The sequence below is a fragment of the Genypterus blacodes genome, unplaced genomic scaffold, assembly GCF_046128005.1.
Source record: "Genypterus blacodes isolate CSIRO-AG114 ecotype Tasmania unplaced genomic scaffold, CSIRO-AGI_Gbla_v1 ptg000037l_1, whole genome shotgun sequence".
Lineage (NCBI taxonomy): Eukaryota > Metazoa > Chordata > Actinopteri > Ophidiiformes > Ophidiidae > Genypterus > Genypterus blacodes.
Genome location: NW_027466850.1, coordinates 652402 through 669653, shown reverse-complemented (window position 1 = coordinate 669653; position 17252 = coordinate 652402). Strand labels below are relative to the sequence as shown.

The 17252-nt window shown below is 45.9% G+C and overlaps 1 protein-coding gene across 1 annotated transcript; it reads right to left on the bottom strand.

Moving 5' to 3' along the window:
* Positions 1-924: 924 nt before the first annotated feature.
* oxtra (oxytocin receptor a) lies at positions 925-7903 on the bottom strand. Its single transcript, XM_076147431.1, has 2 exons — positions 6311-7903; positions 925-1820 (listed from the first exon to the last, which is right to left on the bottom strand). The coding sequence occupies exons 1-2, from the start codon at positions 7236-7238 to the stop codon at positions 1567-1569; spliced, it is 1182 nt and encodes a 393-aa protein (XP_076003546.1). The 5' UTR covers positions 7239-7903; the 3' UTR covers positions 925-1566.
* Positions 7904-17252: the final 9349 nt, after the last annotated feature.

Below are 17252 nucleotides of genomic sequence, written 5' to 3'. Positions count from 1 at the left end.
TATCAAAGAATTTGGTGCAAAATAGTCACTTGTGTGCTTCTTTTTAAAGCTGGTAACAAACTGTACAAAGGTGATCAAAGGCTCACATTCACAAACTATCACATTTCTCCAAACTACCCCCAAATGTACGTCTATGGACTTGAATCATTAAATGGTGGACACAGTCTTTACATCCATTCTGTAAATGGAAATCAAATCCTACTTTTACACTTTCTATCTAAAAGTGATGTGAAATTGAAAGACTACTCACCTTCGAGCTCCCGTCCTTAAATTCATACCGTGTTTACTTGATGTGGTCTGTTCAGCTTTTTGTTTGATTAAAGTTTGAACAGGCATCACGATTCTTTAATGAAATATCATAATATCAAGACAGGTAGGAGAAGAAATGTTGCCTTGGTCCTCATCTTAAATAAAGAAACTATATTATGAATTCTCTTCACTAAAGCACCTGTGCAGTACAAAGGAATTCTGTAATCATGTGACCAGTGGGAAGGAATCTGGCACATGTTCAATAAAAGAGTTGAACATTGAAATCAAGGTCTGTCTGTCCCTTGATGCGCTATATAACAGAACATAACACATCAAAGGTGTCAGCATCCTCTCAAAGAATGCCCCAATACATAAACAACAATTCATCATTAGTGCCACTTCCTGCAGGATATTGCACCGTTATGATTCCTGAAACATGCGTCACCACGGCCGCTGCAGTTACCAGATCTCCACCCAATAACGAGTTGTGGAGATGTGACGGGGCAGGAAGTTTACACCATGAATGTGCTGCCAAAAATGTCGCAGGAACTCCATCTTTATTGATTCAGCCTGGACAAACATCCCAGTGGAACCATTCCAGCACCTCCAGTTTGTGACGGGAGTCCCAAACATTCCCTAAGAGCATTCAAGCAACAAAGCCCCCGGGGTCATTGCTTCACTTTTGTTCTTTATTTTTGCGCTTTTTGAATCTTTGTCAGTTACAGCCATGACGTTTCACATCTAACAACATCTCAAGTATGTAACAGTTTACACAGTTTATAATAATCGATGGCAACAAAGTGAGCCACGTGGGGGCGAACTGCATCTACAACAACGGAGCAATGTTTTTACTGCAGCACAGACAAACTGGATGCATAAACGCTGTCGGCGACAACAACAAACGGAATCAAAAGCGTGGATGGACTAAAGTTGACAGTGTTCATAAAATCACTCCGATATTTTCTTATTTCCTTTCTTTCCTGTGCAGTCAGATACTTTAAGTCAATACATACTGTACATCTGTAAAAAACAAAAACAAAACAAAAGTCAAACAGAGATTCAGCTGAATGCTCAGCTCGGTCCAACAGAAACAGGAATTTGCAAGTGAGCGTTCAACAAAAACAACAGATTACCTGGAAAATCTGTACATCAGTAATCTTACTACGTCACAACTCCGTCTCTATTCATCTTTTTTGTCGTCTTTCCCCCTTTTGAGCTTGAAGAAAAAGCTTCCAGGTGAGAGGTATCTGAAGGAAGTGTCACTGCAGGGGACAGGGGACAGAGGACAGGGGACAGGGGACGGAGGCTTTATCTTCTCTACGTGGACGACGTCTGCGTGATGCTCCTCTGGCTGCTGGTGCTCTTGATGACGAAGGTGGACGAGTTGCTCTTGTGACTGGAGTCGAAGTCTCGCTCGCATCGGCACTGCGACGACTTGAGGTAGCGCGAGGAGCAGCACAGGAAGTTCTGCCTGAGGTCCTGGAAGAGGTGACCGGCGAAGCACATGTAGATCCAGGGGTTGCAGCAGCTGTTGAGGCTCGCCAGCAGCATGGAGATGATGAAAGGCATGGCTGCAGGGAGGAGACACAGCGGGGAGGATGACATCATTACACAAGGTCACACGGCACAAACACAGGAATTCAAGAACGCAAACAAACACAAAACATCTACAATGACAAAAACACTGTAGATCCCTGCTGAACAACAACTTCTTTTGTCTGTTATTGATCTCAGAGTCTAATTTTCTTCAAATTAATGAGAAACGAGTGCAGTGGGATGATTCCAGGCTGTTTCCCATGCACATCAGCTTGTTTTCACGCTCTCTGGAGCTCAGGGAGATGGAAGGAGGCACTTTGTTGTTCAGATATATTCACGTGAGCCAAAACTTGTTCTCCCTTTTGTATTAATGACGTTTTCCCCCCATTGTCATTCTTCTCTGTTCCACTGTGGGCCTGCAGGTGTTTCTGGTTTCTGCTGGAAGATTTGAAAGTGTTTTGGAACAATGTGCTTGTTTTCTCCGGGACAGATTTGAATTGAAATGAGAGTTAGAGGGCAGCTGGATTGTTAAGGTTTGCTGAATTTCTCATTGCGTATATGAGGAAGGGTTTTTAAATTAGAACACATGCAGCTTTGCTTCTTTCCCCTCCACCATTTTCTCTAAACCCTCATATTGTTCCGTCCAATAAAATCATCTTGTTAAAATGGCTGAGGTGAATCGAAGGAAGCAGAAAGCTTTGGGTTCCTGCTGCTTGATGCTTTCTTTATCCGTGCCAAAGACATTTCAGAGATCCCTGCGGAGGGACACGGGACTCCGTCACACTTGTTGCTCGGCAGCCAGTTGGAAATCTAATTACGACAATAAAACAAAGCGTAATGGAGGGACTTGCTCAAACAAGGGGTGAGAGAGGGAAAATCTCCCTCTCTCGCTGACACAAAATGCCTCAAATGCGCTCGCAAGGTGAAGAATTAGAGAAGGGTAAATTCCGCTCACACTTTGTGGCGGTACATCACACCAGGTGACCTGCGGTGGCGCTCTGGATGACATTTACGTCTGCGTCCGCGCTGACCATGCACCTGACATTTGGCAAATGAGTTTCGGATTCTTGTAATTGGCTTGAATCCCGTATTTAACCTCTTCATACTGATTGCTAATGTCTCTCTGGGCATGACTCCTAATGACGAACCCTGAGCTCTGAAGAGAAGAGATCAGCGCAAATGATTTCTGGAAGGGAACAAAAGTCACACACATAATTAATAATGAGCGATCGTCGGACATGAAGGTTTTCATTTGGGGGAGTGAGAGAGAGGCTTTAACTCGGAGCAGCTCAGAGCCGTCACAGCTCCGTTAATCCATTTTGGGGTTGAACATCCTGCGTTTTATCCTTTCATGTGCAGAAACACTGATAGATCTGTAACACACACACACACTAACTCTGACTGGTGAAAGGGTGAAGATGCGGTGATGGTAAGTGGATATCAAGATCAGAGGCCTAACTTTAATCTGATTCATTGAGGCGACAATCTGGAGGAAAATGTATTTGCTGAATTAGCACGCCGTGTTCTCCCAAGAGAGCGCGGTGATGATGATGATGATGATGATGATGATGGAGAGGCTCAGTAATCGTCCCAAAGTGTTGTAGCTACATCTGACAAATGGACGCCCCTGAGGACTCGTTAGGCAGTCGTCCTTAATGAGAACGCTGTCTGTGCTTGTCTTGCCCGATCCAGGATTTAGTCTGGTCCCAATGTGACGTTGAAGGTTTTCCGACGTCACTTCTGATATTTATAGATGACGTCGCTTTGAGTCGATTCTATACGATGCTTGATGTCAGATTTCCTCCAGTGACTTTTTAATACTATACCCAAAATGGAGGCTGGACACTGGGGGCTTATTGTGGCTCCTTAATGTGGATCAATAGAACACCACAGAGTGTGACTCAGCATCCTGGGGCACAGAGGCAGAGCGACTGTGCGTGCAGGTATTCTGGGAGAGTTTCTGTGAATGAATCAGGGTTTAACCTTAGAGTGTTTTTGTCCTTCACGTAATGAAAAGTGTCTGCCTGCCAAATGTGATATCTCAGACTCTGCTGATCTCACAAACATTAGAGGAGGGGACGCTGCTGCTGCTGCTGCCGCCGCCGCCGCCGCTGTGACATTTCCCAAAAAAGAACAGATTGATGAGCTCCCTGACGCTCTGATCGCAGCCAACACCCAAACCAAACAGTCCAATTAACATCAAGCCAGCTGCGGAGATCCAACTCGCCTTTGTTCTGGAAATTCACCTCTCAAGTGGTCTGGCAGGCCGAATCTCCTGGTTTAGCCTCAGACAGCCGATGCAGCCAGGTGCTGATTGCACCATGACATTTCTGCAGAGTACATTTTGTGCTTGTCTGTGTTAAGAGTGGCACTTTAGAAGAAGTGCAGCAAGGGAACCTTCACTTACGTTAATGTTAAAGCCTGATTGATGCCGACGATAGAATGGAGATGTGTGGTTGTTAGTCAAATGGGGACGGGACGCCTCAGTGAGAGCTTCCCACAGTGCGTCTGATCTCTGAGGGACCTGTTATACAAAACAACACTCCTATCTGCCTCCCAGACAAAAACAAAGGAAGGCAAAGTCTAAAAATGCTAATAAATGTGTTTCTATTGGAAGGTTTGACAAGATGTTCTACGGGGAAAATAATATTTATCTGAAGGAGAAAGGCTTGTGTAATCTCTGTTATCTGGATGTTTGCCATGTCTGCAACTTCACTGTAATACGCAGTGAACACACACCATACACACACACCATACAATCAGACTGATAGGCTTGAAAAACATTTACAATGTCCTCTTCCACCATTTGGGAGCTTTGTGCCGTGAGCTGCCTGCTCTCGGCTCACTCTGCTGAGCAAGGCACTAATGGACACGTTATCTCCACACACACACAGGTGACACTTTGGCCTATCTACTGTACACAAACACTGGCACGTGTCGCGGACAATTCTAGGCTTTCTGAGCAGCGTGCACGTGGAGTGAGAGCCATCAGACACCATCACGTTCCACTGCACTGATCCAGCCTCTGCTACATGAAATGAATTCATCAACGCTTCAGCTTCTGCTCTCTGGATCATCATCATCATCATTAGGGTTTGACATCCTGTCTGACTCATTTCACAGGTGCATCCATGCCTCAGCTGTTCACAGAGTTCAGAGTGCGGTTCTGAATCTGACACAGAACTTTTAGTCTGTGCAGAAGTTCAGCTGCACACAAACAAACAAACAACCACACAGACCAAAGCCCACAACCACACAATGTCTCTGCTGTGTTCTCATGGAGGAACTTCCTGAAATGACTGCATTATTTCTGACAGACCTGGATGTGTTTGTCTTGTTTTGTTTTCTTTCCTATTGATCCCTTTTTGTTTGACGACAGACCAGCTTCAGACTTCAGCAGAACGGATTTGTTTTTGGAGGAGAAGCTAAACAAACATAAAATAAAATAGATTTTTTTACAATAGAATGAGAACAATCTGCACAGGACAGAAGTGATCAAGCAGCTCAGAGGCGCAGAGGCCCCTATAGAACTGAAGTTAAATGGCCTGAGTACATGTTGTATAGCTTTATGGGTGCGGTCTGTACCGGGGAATCGATACATATATGCACACATACAGCACATGGCTGCTTAGGAGCCTTTTGTGGTTAAATGTCAGCGGAGCACTCCAACGTGCCTCACAGGCACCAGTAAACCTGCGTGGCGAGCAGCCGTGCGCACTAATTTGATTAATGATTAGCCGTCACATGGTCAATGCAGCGTGAGGAGGGAGGCAGAGACTGGAGGGGATCTGTGTGCAGCTCTCAGGCGCTTCAGACTGACGGGTTGAATACTTTGTTTAAATAGTTAATGCAACTCATTAATGGTAATGTTAAGAAACGACCCGGATGTCTTTAGAGCCGCACAGTCACAGTGTGTGAAGCTCTAATCAAAGCAGCATTGCGGCATTGAGCTGTGATCTGAGATGTTTCCTCTGCTTGAGCTCTGTGCCACCGCGACGCCCCGGTGACCGACGAGTAAAAGAGGAAAAGCAGAGGCACGACTTCCCGTGGCTGCGCTCACATCCCTGCGCGTAAAAGGAACACCAACGCGCGCAAGAGGAAGGAAGCGGCGCACGCACGCACGCACGCACGCACACACACACACACACACACACACACACACACACACACACACACACACACGCACACATATGCACGCGCGCGCGCACACACACACACACACACACACACACACACACACACACACACACACACACACACCTACTAACAATAACAATCTGTCCTGAATGGTCCTAAAAACGTCTCACACACAGAAACAGAACTTGCGCGCAGATTGTGGTTCGGCTGTGCGTAATGGGGGCGCGCAGGCACCCACACACAGAACAACAGACACACACACACAGACACACACACAGACACACACACACACAGAACCACACGCACACACACACACAAACACACACACACACACACTCACACACACACACACACACACACCATGACAAAGTTTCCAAAGTGCACCTACCCTCCCGGGGCGCCGCGGGGTCCCACGCAGACCACATCTGAACCGAGAAGAAGGGAGTCCAACACACGATGTAAGCTAAGACGATCACAAAAGTCATCTTGACCGTGGTGATCTTGGCCTTGGAGATGAGCTTGACGCTGCTCACCCGGGCCAGCGTGTTGCCCTTGGAGGTCCTGGGTGTGAGGCTTATGCACTGCTCCCGCTTGGTCTTCAGTCTAAAATTCTGCCAGATCTTGAAGCTTATTAATCCGTAGCAGACGCTCAGTATGGTGACCGGGATGATGTATATGGTGAGGCTGATCCAGGTGATGTAAGCTTTGGCTCCCCAAGGCTGCACGAAGTCGCCCCAGCAGTCGTAGACCCCCGACCCGGCCGATCCCATCTCTCTGAGGGAGAAGATGCACATCTGCGGGATACTGAGGAGCAAACTCAGCGCCCAGGAGAAGATCACGTAGATGCGATCTTTCCTCTTGTGCAACGAGCGCAGAGGCTGACAAATGGCCAAGCACCTATCCACCGACATCAAAACTAACATGTAAGTGGAGGCAAACATCCCGACGACCTGCAGGTATTTCACCAGCCTGCACAGAAGGTCCGGTCCGTAGAAGCGGAATGTGATGTCCCAGATAAGTTGAGGGAGAACTTGAAATATCGCCACGACCAGATCGGCGATGCTCAGGTGCTTCATGAAGTAATACATCCGCGACTGGCTGTGCTTGGTGGTGTGTATGGCCAGCAGGACGCACAGGTTCCCGGCCAGCGCCAGGAACAGCACCAGGGCGAGCACGGTCACCTCCACCTTCGCCACCTCCTCGTTGCGCTTCAGTGGGTTGGTCTTGTTCAGCCAGCCGGTCCCGTTGCTGGGACTCGAGTTCCTCCAGGATTCGTTGAATTGCCAAAAGTCACTTTCGATTGAAACGTTCTCCATCGCAGCAGCAGGAGCAGGAGCAGGAGCAGGAGCAGGAGCAGGAGCAGGAGCGGGAGCAGGAGCAGCGACAGGAGCAGCAGCAGGAGCAGCAGGAGCAGCAGCAGCCCCCCGGTGTCTTCTGCAGATGCGTCAGCGCCGTGTATTCATCCAACGACCGCAACAGTCACCTGGAGAATATTAAGTGAGCGGATCTTCTCTCACGTGTGACGGGGTGAAGGGTGAGATCCAGCAAGACATTCAGGTCTGATAGAGGCTGTCACCCATGCTCTGTGAAGGCAGCGGGGGTGTGAGACAGTAGAGTCAGCAAACAAAGCCCACTAAGTATCTAAATATGATGAAACATCTGAGCGAGCAATGCAAACTTCAGATCGAGCAGAGTGGAAGATCCTAAACGGCTGAAGTTGCTTAAAAAAAAAAATTGAGCAGCACAACCAAACTGCTCAGAGGCAAATGAGCAGAAACCCAAAAAAAGAAGAAGAGGAAGAGTAAATCCAGAGAGTCTTAGCAGGACATCTCGGCTGTGGCAGAGCAAATGTTCTTTCCTGTCTCCGTTCCAATGCAGAAAAGTAATATTTAGGCTTTAAAATGTTGTCACCCTCAAAAAATGGCGCAGGCGGATCAAAGCTCCATCATCCTCTGTGGTAAGAAACGGAATGACCCAAACTCTGTGAGCCTCTGGTATATCTGCTCCCCTGGTTCACAATCAACGCTCAGCTGTCTTACCAAACACCGCCACAAGGGGGACATGTGAGCCGCTCAGCTGTAACCTGAGGAAGACCCCAAAACTTTCTGTCTATTTATATTTACTTCAAAGCATGGACCCCCCCCGCCCCCACCACACACACACACACACACACACACACACACACACACACACACACACACACACTGATAACACGTTATAAAGTCTAATCTCATACGGTCACATATGATTCAGAGTGACATCACCTCTTTGTGCTTTAAAGTGATCAGATAGCAGCAGCGAAGACACATTCCATCTTATCTTTAATCTCCCGGCCCACTGAGAGGCAACAAACAAATAAAGTGACTGGTAATTCAAATGAATGAAAGATGTAAATGCACGCAGCCTGTAGTCTGAAGCGAGGCTGCAGATTAGGAACCAGAACGCTTTCCTCCTACACAGAATCAGCAGCGTTTGCATCCTCATTTATCAGACGATGTCATCAACAAATATATCCTCCTATTGTTTATTAAAAGTCTTTCATGAATAATGTGTTGATACGCTGCACACGAACACCCACACACTCGCACACAAACACCCTGCACACATGTCATAAACAGGCCAGCTGTTCATTATCATTCACTTTTAATATTTGCATCTTTTCACTGTTGTTGCAGCTTCGTCTTATACTTTTCTTCTCTTTCTGGGAAAGAAGCTGATTTACTGACAGCAAAAGGGAGGGATGTGTGTGTGTGTGTGCGTGGGGGGGGGGGGCAAACATCTGAGCCATACATTTTCTACGTAGGAGAGGCAGTACGGCCATAAAACAAACTGCATGTCCTCAGCTTCAAAAGACATAAAGAACCTGCTGTCAAAGTGTGTTTTCATTGTCCATATATATATAAAAATGCATTTGAGAGTGGAAGCATCAGAGGCAACGCGCCTGCTTTTGATTTGGAGATGTAAATCGTCTCAGAGATGCCTGGGAGACGCTCATTAGTCATTCTCATACTTTAAAGGCAGAAAAGTGAAATCTATATCATCATCCCTTCTTCTCTTTTATGTTAAACTGTGCTAACGCTTATCTGGTGATGATGTGGGACAAGAAGCCATAAAGGTAAAGACTCTTTATCCCTCCATACAGATGGGAATGAAAACAACATATGTAGTGGAAGCTTTATTGGCATTGTTATGTGATGCCTATGTTAATGTCCATGTGCTACATTCCAGCTAGGTTCCTCCGTACACACGAGTCCTACTTTCCATTCACGCTGCCCAATACAAATCTGCATAGGAATTTAGAGCAGGAATATAGATAACGGCCATTATTCTTGCTTAATTGATTACAGATGATGTCAGTAGATACAGTATGCAACACGTGATAATGGATAAATGTCATTCAATAGCAACATAAGACACCGGAGGGACGGATTAAACTGGAAAAAAGGTCATTAAAACGTAATATGAGGAAATTGGCGACACATCCATCTCCTGTCATCGCTGCAGCCAAACATAATATCATTTCAAACCATAAATTACAACTCAATCAGTGCCAAGAAGGTGTCAATAATCTAGTCCTATGTTAAACCTCACAGATGGTGCGAGTGGGAAAGATCTGCTGTGCGACGGCTTCTTTTTCCAGGAGCCCCAAAGTTGCAAACCTTGTGGGAAAAGTGCCCTGAGCCTATTGGTGCCACTGTTTGTGGCTGAGGGTTTGGAAAATGGCAAATCCTTTGGAATCTGGAAGGAATAACTACACTGCTGAAGATGATTTAGCACAGGCTGGAAATTAAAAGAAAGAGGGGGGGAAAAAAGTTGAATAATGACACGTCTAATGATGTGATGTGTGTTTGGCGTGTGGACATGTGGAGTCGTCTCTCTGATGGACTCTACGCTTCACAGCAGGAGATGGATCAATGGTGCTATCATGGAAATGGACAGTTTCGGAAATTAACAACAAGTGGAGCTGTGGAATAAACTGTTCCCTGCACTGAAAATGGGAAAAATTTGCAAAGAATTCTTGATGAATGTCAAGCGAATCCTGAAATCGCAGATGTGTATGAAGCAATTTGTTTTCTGTGGTTTGGTGGGGAAAGAGGAAAAGTGAGTCAGCGCTGGAAGAAGAAGAGGAGCGCTGGCAGCCACGCTTTAGAGAAACCATTTGATCTAAAGAGAATGACTGAGGTCGGCTCCGCTTAGTGTCAACGCTGTGGGTATTATGGGGAAGAGTGTGAGCGTGGATGGGTCACTGGATTATCCCCTGTTGACAATAAACTTCCTAACAAGTGACTTGGCATCTTCTGTGTGTGTTTAAGGGTCAGAGTGGGGCCGGGACTAGAAATGGCGTCTGATGAGGGCCTCGCTTTAGATTTAATACCGGGCTCAGCGTCATGGTTACACAGTCTGGGGGCAATTTTTGTCATCGGATAGCCGAGACGGAGCGCGGGATTATCCTAACGAAGTGTTTGGGACGATGATTGTACCCTGCAAGGAGAACAGGTAAAGGGGGGGCAGACAGACGCTCCTGCTGACGGGTCAAAGAACGCTAAAGCTGCAGAAAGTATGATGAGCAAGTGATGAAGGGGAGAGAGAGAGAGAGGGGGAGAGAGAGAGAGAGAGAGACTACAGCTTGTGTTTGCTCATGCACAGGGTGAATTAAGACGTCAGAGCTGAGAGAAGTTCGGGTTTCTTGCGTACGTTGCGGCATGGAAAAGGGGAGAAAGCGAGGAAAGATAAATAGGAAAGAGACGTTGAAGGATTTCCTGCGACTGAAGCAGCAGAACGTATTAAAAGGAATTCTATATAATGTCGTACAGGGAGTTCAACCAGATGAAGAACTTCCATATAGAATAACAGACAGTATAGAGAAGTTAAAGAAAAGGGAGCCGGAGGTCTGGGCATGCAGATTGTGATCCTATATAACGAGATGCAGAGATTAATATGCAACAAAAGCATCCAACAACTCATTTACTATAGAAATAAGCAATAACACATACTGGAGACCATCTGTCGTCTCAATGCAGCTCATACACACACACACACACACACACACACACACACTGCACACAGCTCGTGCCAGTTATACAGAACAACATCTTTTCACCGACAATTATATAGCTGAAACGCTGCATTAACCCGGATGAATGTGGAGGTTAGACGACGCTGCACAAAACGCCACATTGCCCCCGATCAGATCCAGCATTTTCTAATTCCACTTGCCGCTCCCTGATTGATTCCAGCCGCTCGGCCTCTTCCCGCCGCTGTTCCCGCTCACACACGAGGGGGTTTTGGAGTCGACAGACCAAATGAATAAAGAGAGGAGGTTCAAGGGCGGGAAAAAAGCCCCTGAAGGAGTTGAGAGACAAAGAAGTTTGTGCATGCGGGCTGAAACTCGTGGCTCCCGCTTCTTACGCAATCGCCAAGTTTGCGAGGTTCTCACTCTATCATTCCCCTCGTGGTGATCCTGTGTCATGAGGTGAATGTAAAAATGTCAGATCTAAACAGTGAGCGAGTGTGAGCGAGTGTGAGCGAGTGTGAGGTGCAGAGCGATGCTTTCACTGCTGGCTCCACTCCGGCATACTTCTGCCTTTTAGCATCACTTTACCCTTAAACCCACCATGTTTCAAACATCAATCTAAAGTCATCGCAGTCATACGCAGTGATCAATCACTCGGAATCGCTCGCAAGAGGAACATAACCGAAGTATGCCTGACAAAAATGCAGAATCTGCACTTAATAGGCGATGTTTGGTTTCATCGGCGAGGGGGGGGGGGTTTGGTTTTCGCAGGATTCCTCTACCAGATCTAGCGTATCTATCTTGTAAATGACTGCTGGAATGCTGCGAGTAAGGATCCAACATGTTGTGTCAGCGCTCAGCCTCCTTCTACTTGTGATTGTTGTTGTACATTTGAAGGAGCATAAAAAAACACAGGGTAAACTCCGAGTGTGTGAGATTGCACATTGGAAACGGATAACAAACAAACCCATGAATGAATTTGTGCCAAAAAGTGAGCCCGTGTCAATGACCTTTAAGCCAGAGCCCCTCAGCAGGACGCCGCCTCTGCCCAGGAGAGTTTCTCACTGATTATGTAGCCACATTTCAGATGCCTGCCAACTTACATATCGAAGCGAATGTAAACAAGCGGCGTTAAGTCATACATCACACCGGCTCGAGACATATCTCACTCAAGCAGCGACTTGCAGCGGTTGTAACCTATAGATGTGCTAGGTAGTATAACTCTCAGTCTTATATTCATGGGGGGAGTGAATATCCTGCTTCATTACTGCAGCTTCCTGAGTTTCTGCTTGGGATTTTCTCAAAGTCAGGATCTGAAGACATCAGCTTCCAAAACAATAACAGGATAAGACCTCATGTGGTGCGCCTGGAGAAGTCGCTCTTAGCAGTTTAGCCACTCAGACCGATTAATAAAAGAGGAAAAAACAACAACAACACTACTATGTTTTAACAATACGTTTCTTCTGGACAGAACGCAATGTGTGTGTGTGTGTGTGTGTGTGTGTGAGCCGTCAGGAGCCCGAGCAGTGATCCATGAATCCTGTTGGGCTTGTTTGCTGAGGAAAAAAAATGTGTTAGGATAAATGGACGGCTGCAAATGGCTCACAGCTCAAAGGGCTGAAGATTAGAGAACTGGGTAGAACATTAGCGACGTACGACGTGGAGCCATAAACAGAATCCTGCGTCTTCCATAGTTAATAATAAAAGCAGAGTCATTGCGTTTATAATAGACCGGCCAACTAGATTTCTGTTGCTTTTATTGGTGCGGTAAATCACCGCCGTGATTACAACTTCATCCATTATGATCTATTTTCTACATTATGAACACAAAGTGCAGACAGATTAGGTGCAGTTTGTTTGTCTCTGTCTAACGCCCGATTCTGTGACTTATGTGTGCGCAGACTTCTACACGTCGGCCATGTTGTGACGCATCATCGTTTAGCAGTGGACCCAAACTCCAAAAAAGCTTTTGAAGGATTCTCAACAATGCAGGTTTGTTATTGTTTGTCTGTGACCTTTACTGCACCCCTGGCTCCCTGAATGAACGATGACATCCTGACGCAACCACGCTGACCACTCGTGTTGCCGTGGGATGCAATAACCATAAAGAAGGAATAGGATGAAGTCGACTCTGTCACACCAACGAGCCTTACTAGCATTATCCCGGAGTTTGAGAACATTGTATTCCCCTCCCACACTCCTTCAACCTCCTCCGACGTTTGAGAGACTTTGCTCTGCACCGGTGAGGTGATGTAAGATGGCTACAACTAGCACTGTGACCTATGATGTCACAAGGAAAAGGACCATTGCACAACATAAGTGGTCAGTGGGATGTAGAGATGAGGAAAAAGCAATAAAGTCAGATGATTCATCCGTCATCATGATGTTGACAAGCACAGAGAAATACAAAGAGAGAGGACATTTTGCTGTCAGAGAGGGCGAGGCCCACTTGTCCCCCTAAGAGACGAGGGGTTAATGCAGATACATACACAGATGCTCCCAAATAGCCTCCATCCACACAGGTCACGAGCAGGGGTCACAGAACGGTTTGAGTGGTTTGATCCGTGTGTTGGAATGTTGCAAATCAGAATCTGAATGGCCGTCACAGTCACCACATCTCAAACCAATCACACAGGGCGTCTCTCAATCAGCTGCTCCTGGATGTCTGATTACATTCCAAATGTTGTATCAATCTAACTTCTTCATTTTCTTCCCTTTGTCCTCAGTAATGGTGTGTCCAATGCTGAGGACAAAAGTCCCCGGCTCTGTCCTCCTCTCCTGCTGGACAGAAGCAGCTGATAAAGAGGATGAGAGAAAGACACAGCCTTTAACAGGCAACGGCCGTTTCCACTGTGCAGACTGATAACTGCAAACACCTTGGAACATTTGGAAATTGAAGGGCATGCTGGGAGGCGAGAGGAGAGGCGGCGTGATGATAGCGGCTGATTGGCAGAGTTTGGGGCTGAATGGATGAAATCAGGGGAAAATACTGCAGCTGCAGAAATACTGGAGTTGGTGGACGTTTTGGGATCCGACACACACACACACACACACACACACACACACACACACACACACACACACACACACACACACACACACACACACACACACACACCCACACACACACACAAACACCCACACACACACGCGCTGACCCCGCATCAGCAAACATGCATGTGTGCCAAAACGTCATTTCTAGTTTCATTGTTCCGCACATAAAGCACCGGCGTGTGTGTGTGTGTGTGTGTGAGATGAAGGAAAGCCAGCTTGTACGTTGAAGATTAAATTGTGTGCTAAAGCATTTCGCCTGCAATAAAGGAAACAACATCAACACCACACACAGATGTGAAACGACTTCCCATCTATTTTACTGCATATAATTATGAGCTGAAGCTGTAATAAAATGCTGCAAAAAAACTTTTACAATGTTCCGCCTGTAGTTTGGCCCTGAAAGGTCACACATGCTCCATTTACACAGCACAGGGGGCCCAGGCCTGATGTCTTTGGCTGACATGTATGGGATGTAAACACATGGAGTCCATCTGATGTGTATTAGATGTCCACCAGTGTGCCTGGGAGCTAAACACACAATCCAACTCGCCACTTTCTGCCTTATCTTTACGTTATATTACATTTATATGGGGTTATATTTGACATATTGGATCAGAGCCACATGTGTCCGAGCTGCAACAAGTCCAAGTAAAATCCTTCAACTCCACTTAGTTTTTAGTTTTTGTTTGCCCACGTCTCGGGAATGAAACCCTTCTTTGTGCAAAACATGGATCATTGTGACAGATTTATAAATGCAGCGAGGAGAATGAATGAAAAATCTATACATTGACCTCTAAGGTGTGAATAATGAGCTCACACTGGAACACCCACACACACACACACATGGTGCGCATCAAAGCAAAGAGGCGTTTCTGTTCCGAAACTCTTAAAAAGTGGATGACATTGGGACAAAGTTATTTTTGTAAAATAGGGCACATTCCATATGTTTCCAAAAAGGAAAAAACACACTGCTGCTGCTGTGTGTGTGTGGGCCTGTGGAAGCCCTTTGAGACATTGTGTTTGTGTGTGTGTGTGTGTGTATGTGTGTGTGTGACTCAAGACTGCACAAATAAACTTGGAGTGGACTTGTAAAAGGTCTGACTAGGGGGGAAACAAATTGTCTGTTTATGTTGAACTCCCGTCAGATCTCCGATGTGATTTGTGTGTTTTGTGGAATACAGATAAGCTTTTCATCTAATTTCCTCCTGGTATATTGGTGTAACACGCAGCATATCGCCCCACCGTCCGACTTCACCGCCCCGGAGACTCTCGACGGACCGCGCTTGAAAACTTAATAAGAAATGGTTTGTCGGAGTGCGATCCGGAGCTTTTAAAGTGATCATACTACCTGAGGCACAGAATGATAAGTGATAAGTGACTTTATTTTTATGGAGAGAAGCCCGACCCGGCGCTGAGGTGTACGTGAGGGAAGATAATCAGCCCTCTTTGAAATAGCTCCCCTCTCTCGGACCATTACCTCCAAAAGCTGCTCGCTAGTGGGACTGCTTGTTAGGTTTCTCTCTCTCTCTCTCTCTCTCTCTCTGTCTGTGTTGGGTGTGTGTGTGCGGTTGTGATTGTGTTTTGCACTGGGATGTGGGACGTTTTTTCATTTTCGTCCATCCCACCTGAATTAGTGCGTCCTCTGCCTTGTTATCAGCCCCTCAGTGAGTCTGCACCGCTCTCATTTCAGACGGGAGGAGTTGAATTCCCCGGGCAGTCATGAAGCCGTTGAGCATTTAGCCTCCGCAGAAACAGAACGAGCCCCAGCTTTAAAATAAACGCCTTTGAAATAACTCATAGCTTTATGTGCATGCTGCTTTTTTTCCAAGAATTCAATCTCATACGGATCTGGAGAAAAGTCTTGCGTCGATATCTTCCTCTAATAAATCTTCATCCCCCTGTCATAGACTCTGAGGCCTGTGTGTTACTGACTGACCAGAGCGATGTGGTTTCTGTATAATGTGGCTTAAGGGTTTGAAGGAAACGTTTGCAGCTTATCCTGTCGAGAGACGTGGGTCACCTGAGGTCTGTGCTCTGTGTCAACACCTGCACACCCGAAAAGGCCATTTCACTTAATGTGGAAAAAAGATTTTAGCAATGAGAAACGTCACGCACGCTACTTCATTTCTGTAATGAAGGTTAGCCAGAGAAAGAGAGCGTTCAGTGTGAGGGATGTGTTCTTTAGGTTACACTGGTTATGGTTGGAAATGCTGCATTTAATAGCTTGAAATAGAGGGAAAACGTTTGGTAAAATGGCAGCAGAAAGTGGCCAGGCTTTGTAAACAGGAAACAAAAAGGGTGATTTCACTGCGGATCACTACCTCCAGCTCTCATTTGCACTCACGCCTGCCAGCGGGAGGATCCACAAAACGTTTGGTCATTTCCTGCACAATTTTCATGAATAGTCAGGTCTCAGCAGCTTGCATGCACACACACACACACACACACACACACACACACACACACACACACACACACACACACACACACACACACACACACACACACACACACACACACACACACACACACACACACACACACACACACAATCTTCTTACAAACACACAACCCGCAATGTTTTACCTTCGACAAACTGCCAAAAATAACTCCTGAAGTGTGTATGCTAGAGGTGGACCGAGTCACTATTCCACCAGAGAGCCTCAGTTCACTGCAGTCAAGACAAACTACAAGATGAGAAGTGACACGTCCAAGTGAAGACACGAGTCCTGAACACACCACAGACCATAATGTGCTCTTAAGCTGATTTAATGCCGCAATAATGCAGAAGCAGAAACAATGATGTTATTCATTTGTGAGCATGGGTATAAAACACACCACAAACACATACAATTAATGGTTCTTGTTTGTTTTGCCTCGGGTTCATCCCCCATAAAAAATAATAATAAATAAATTAAATAAATAAATAAATAAATAAATAAATAAATAAATAAATAAATAAATAAATTAGTACTTTCAAATTAGCATTTTTTTAGATTGGCAATTTTTATTATTGTTTTATCTATTTATTTATATTGTATCTTTGGTTATAAGGGTTCGTCCGTGTCTCTCGTCAGAACATTTGTGACTGGAGTCCACAGTCTTGGCGTTTGTGCGTTATGTGACTTAAATGCTTGTAGCTGCCTAATCTGGGATTAATTGTCTATTATCAATGCAAGTCACATACGTCCATGGATCAGATGTGGCCCACATTAACCAGACAAATTAAATACTGCATGGAGACCTTGTTTCATATTCATCT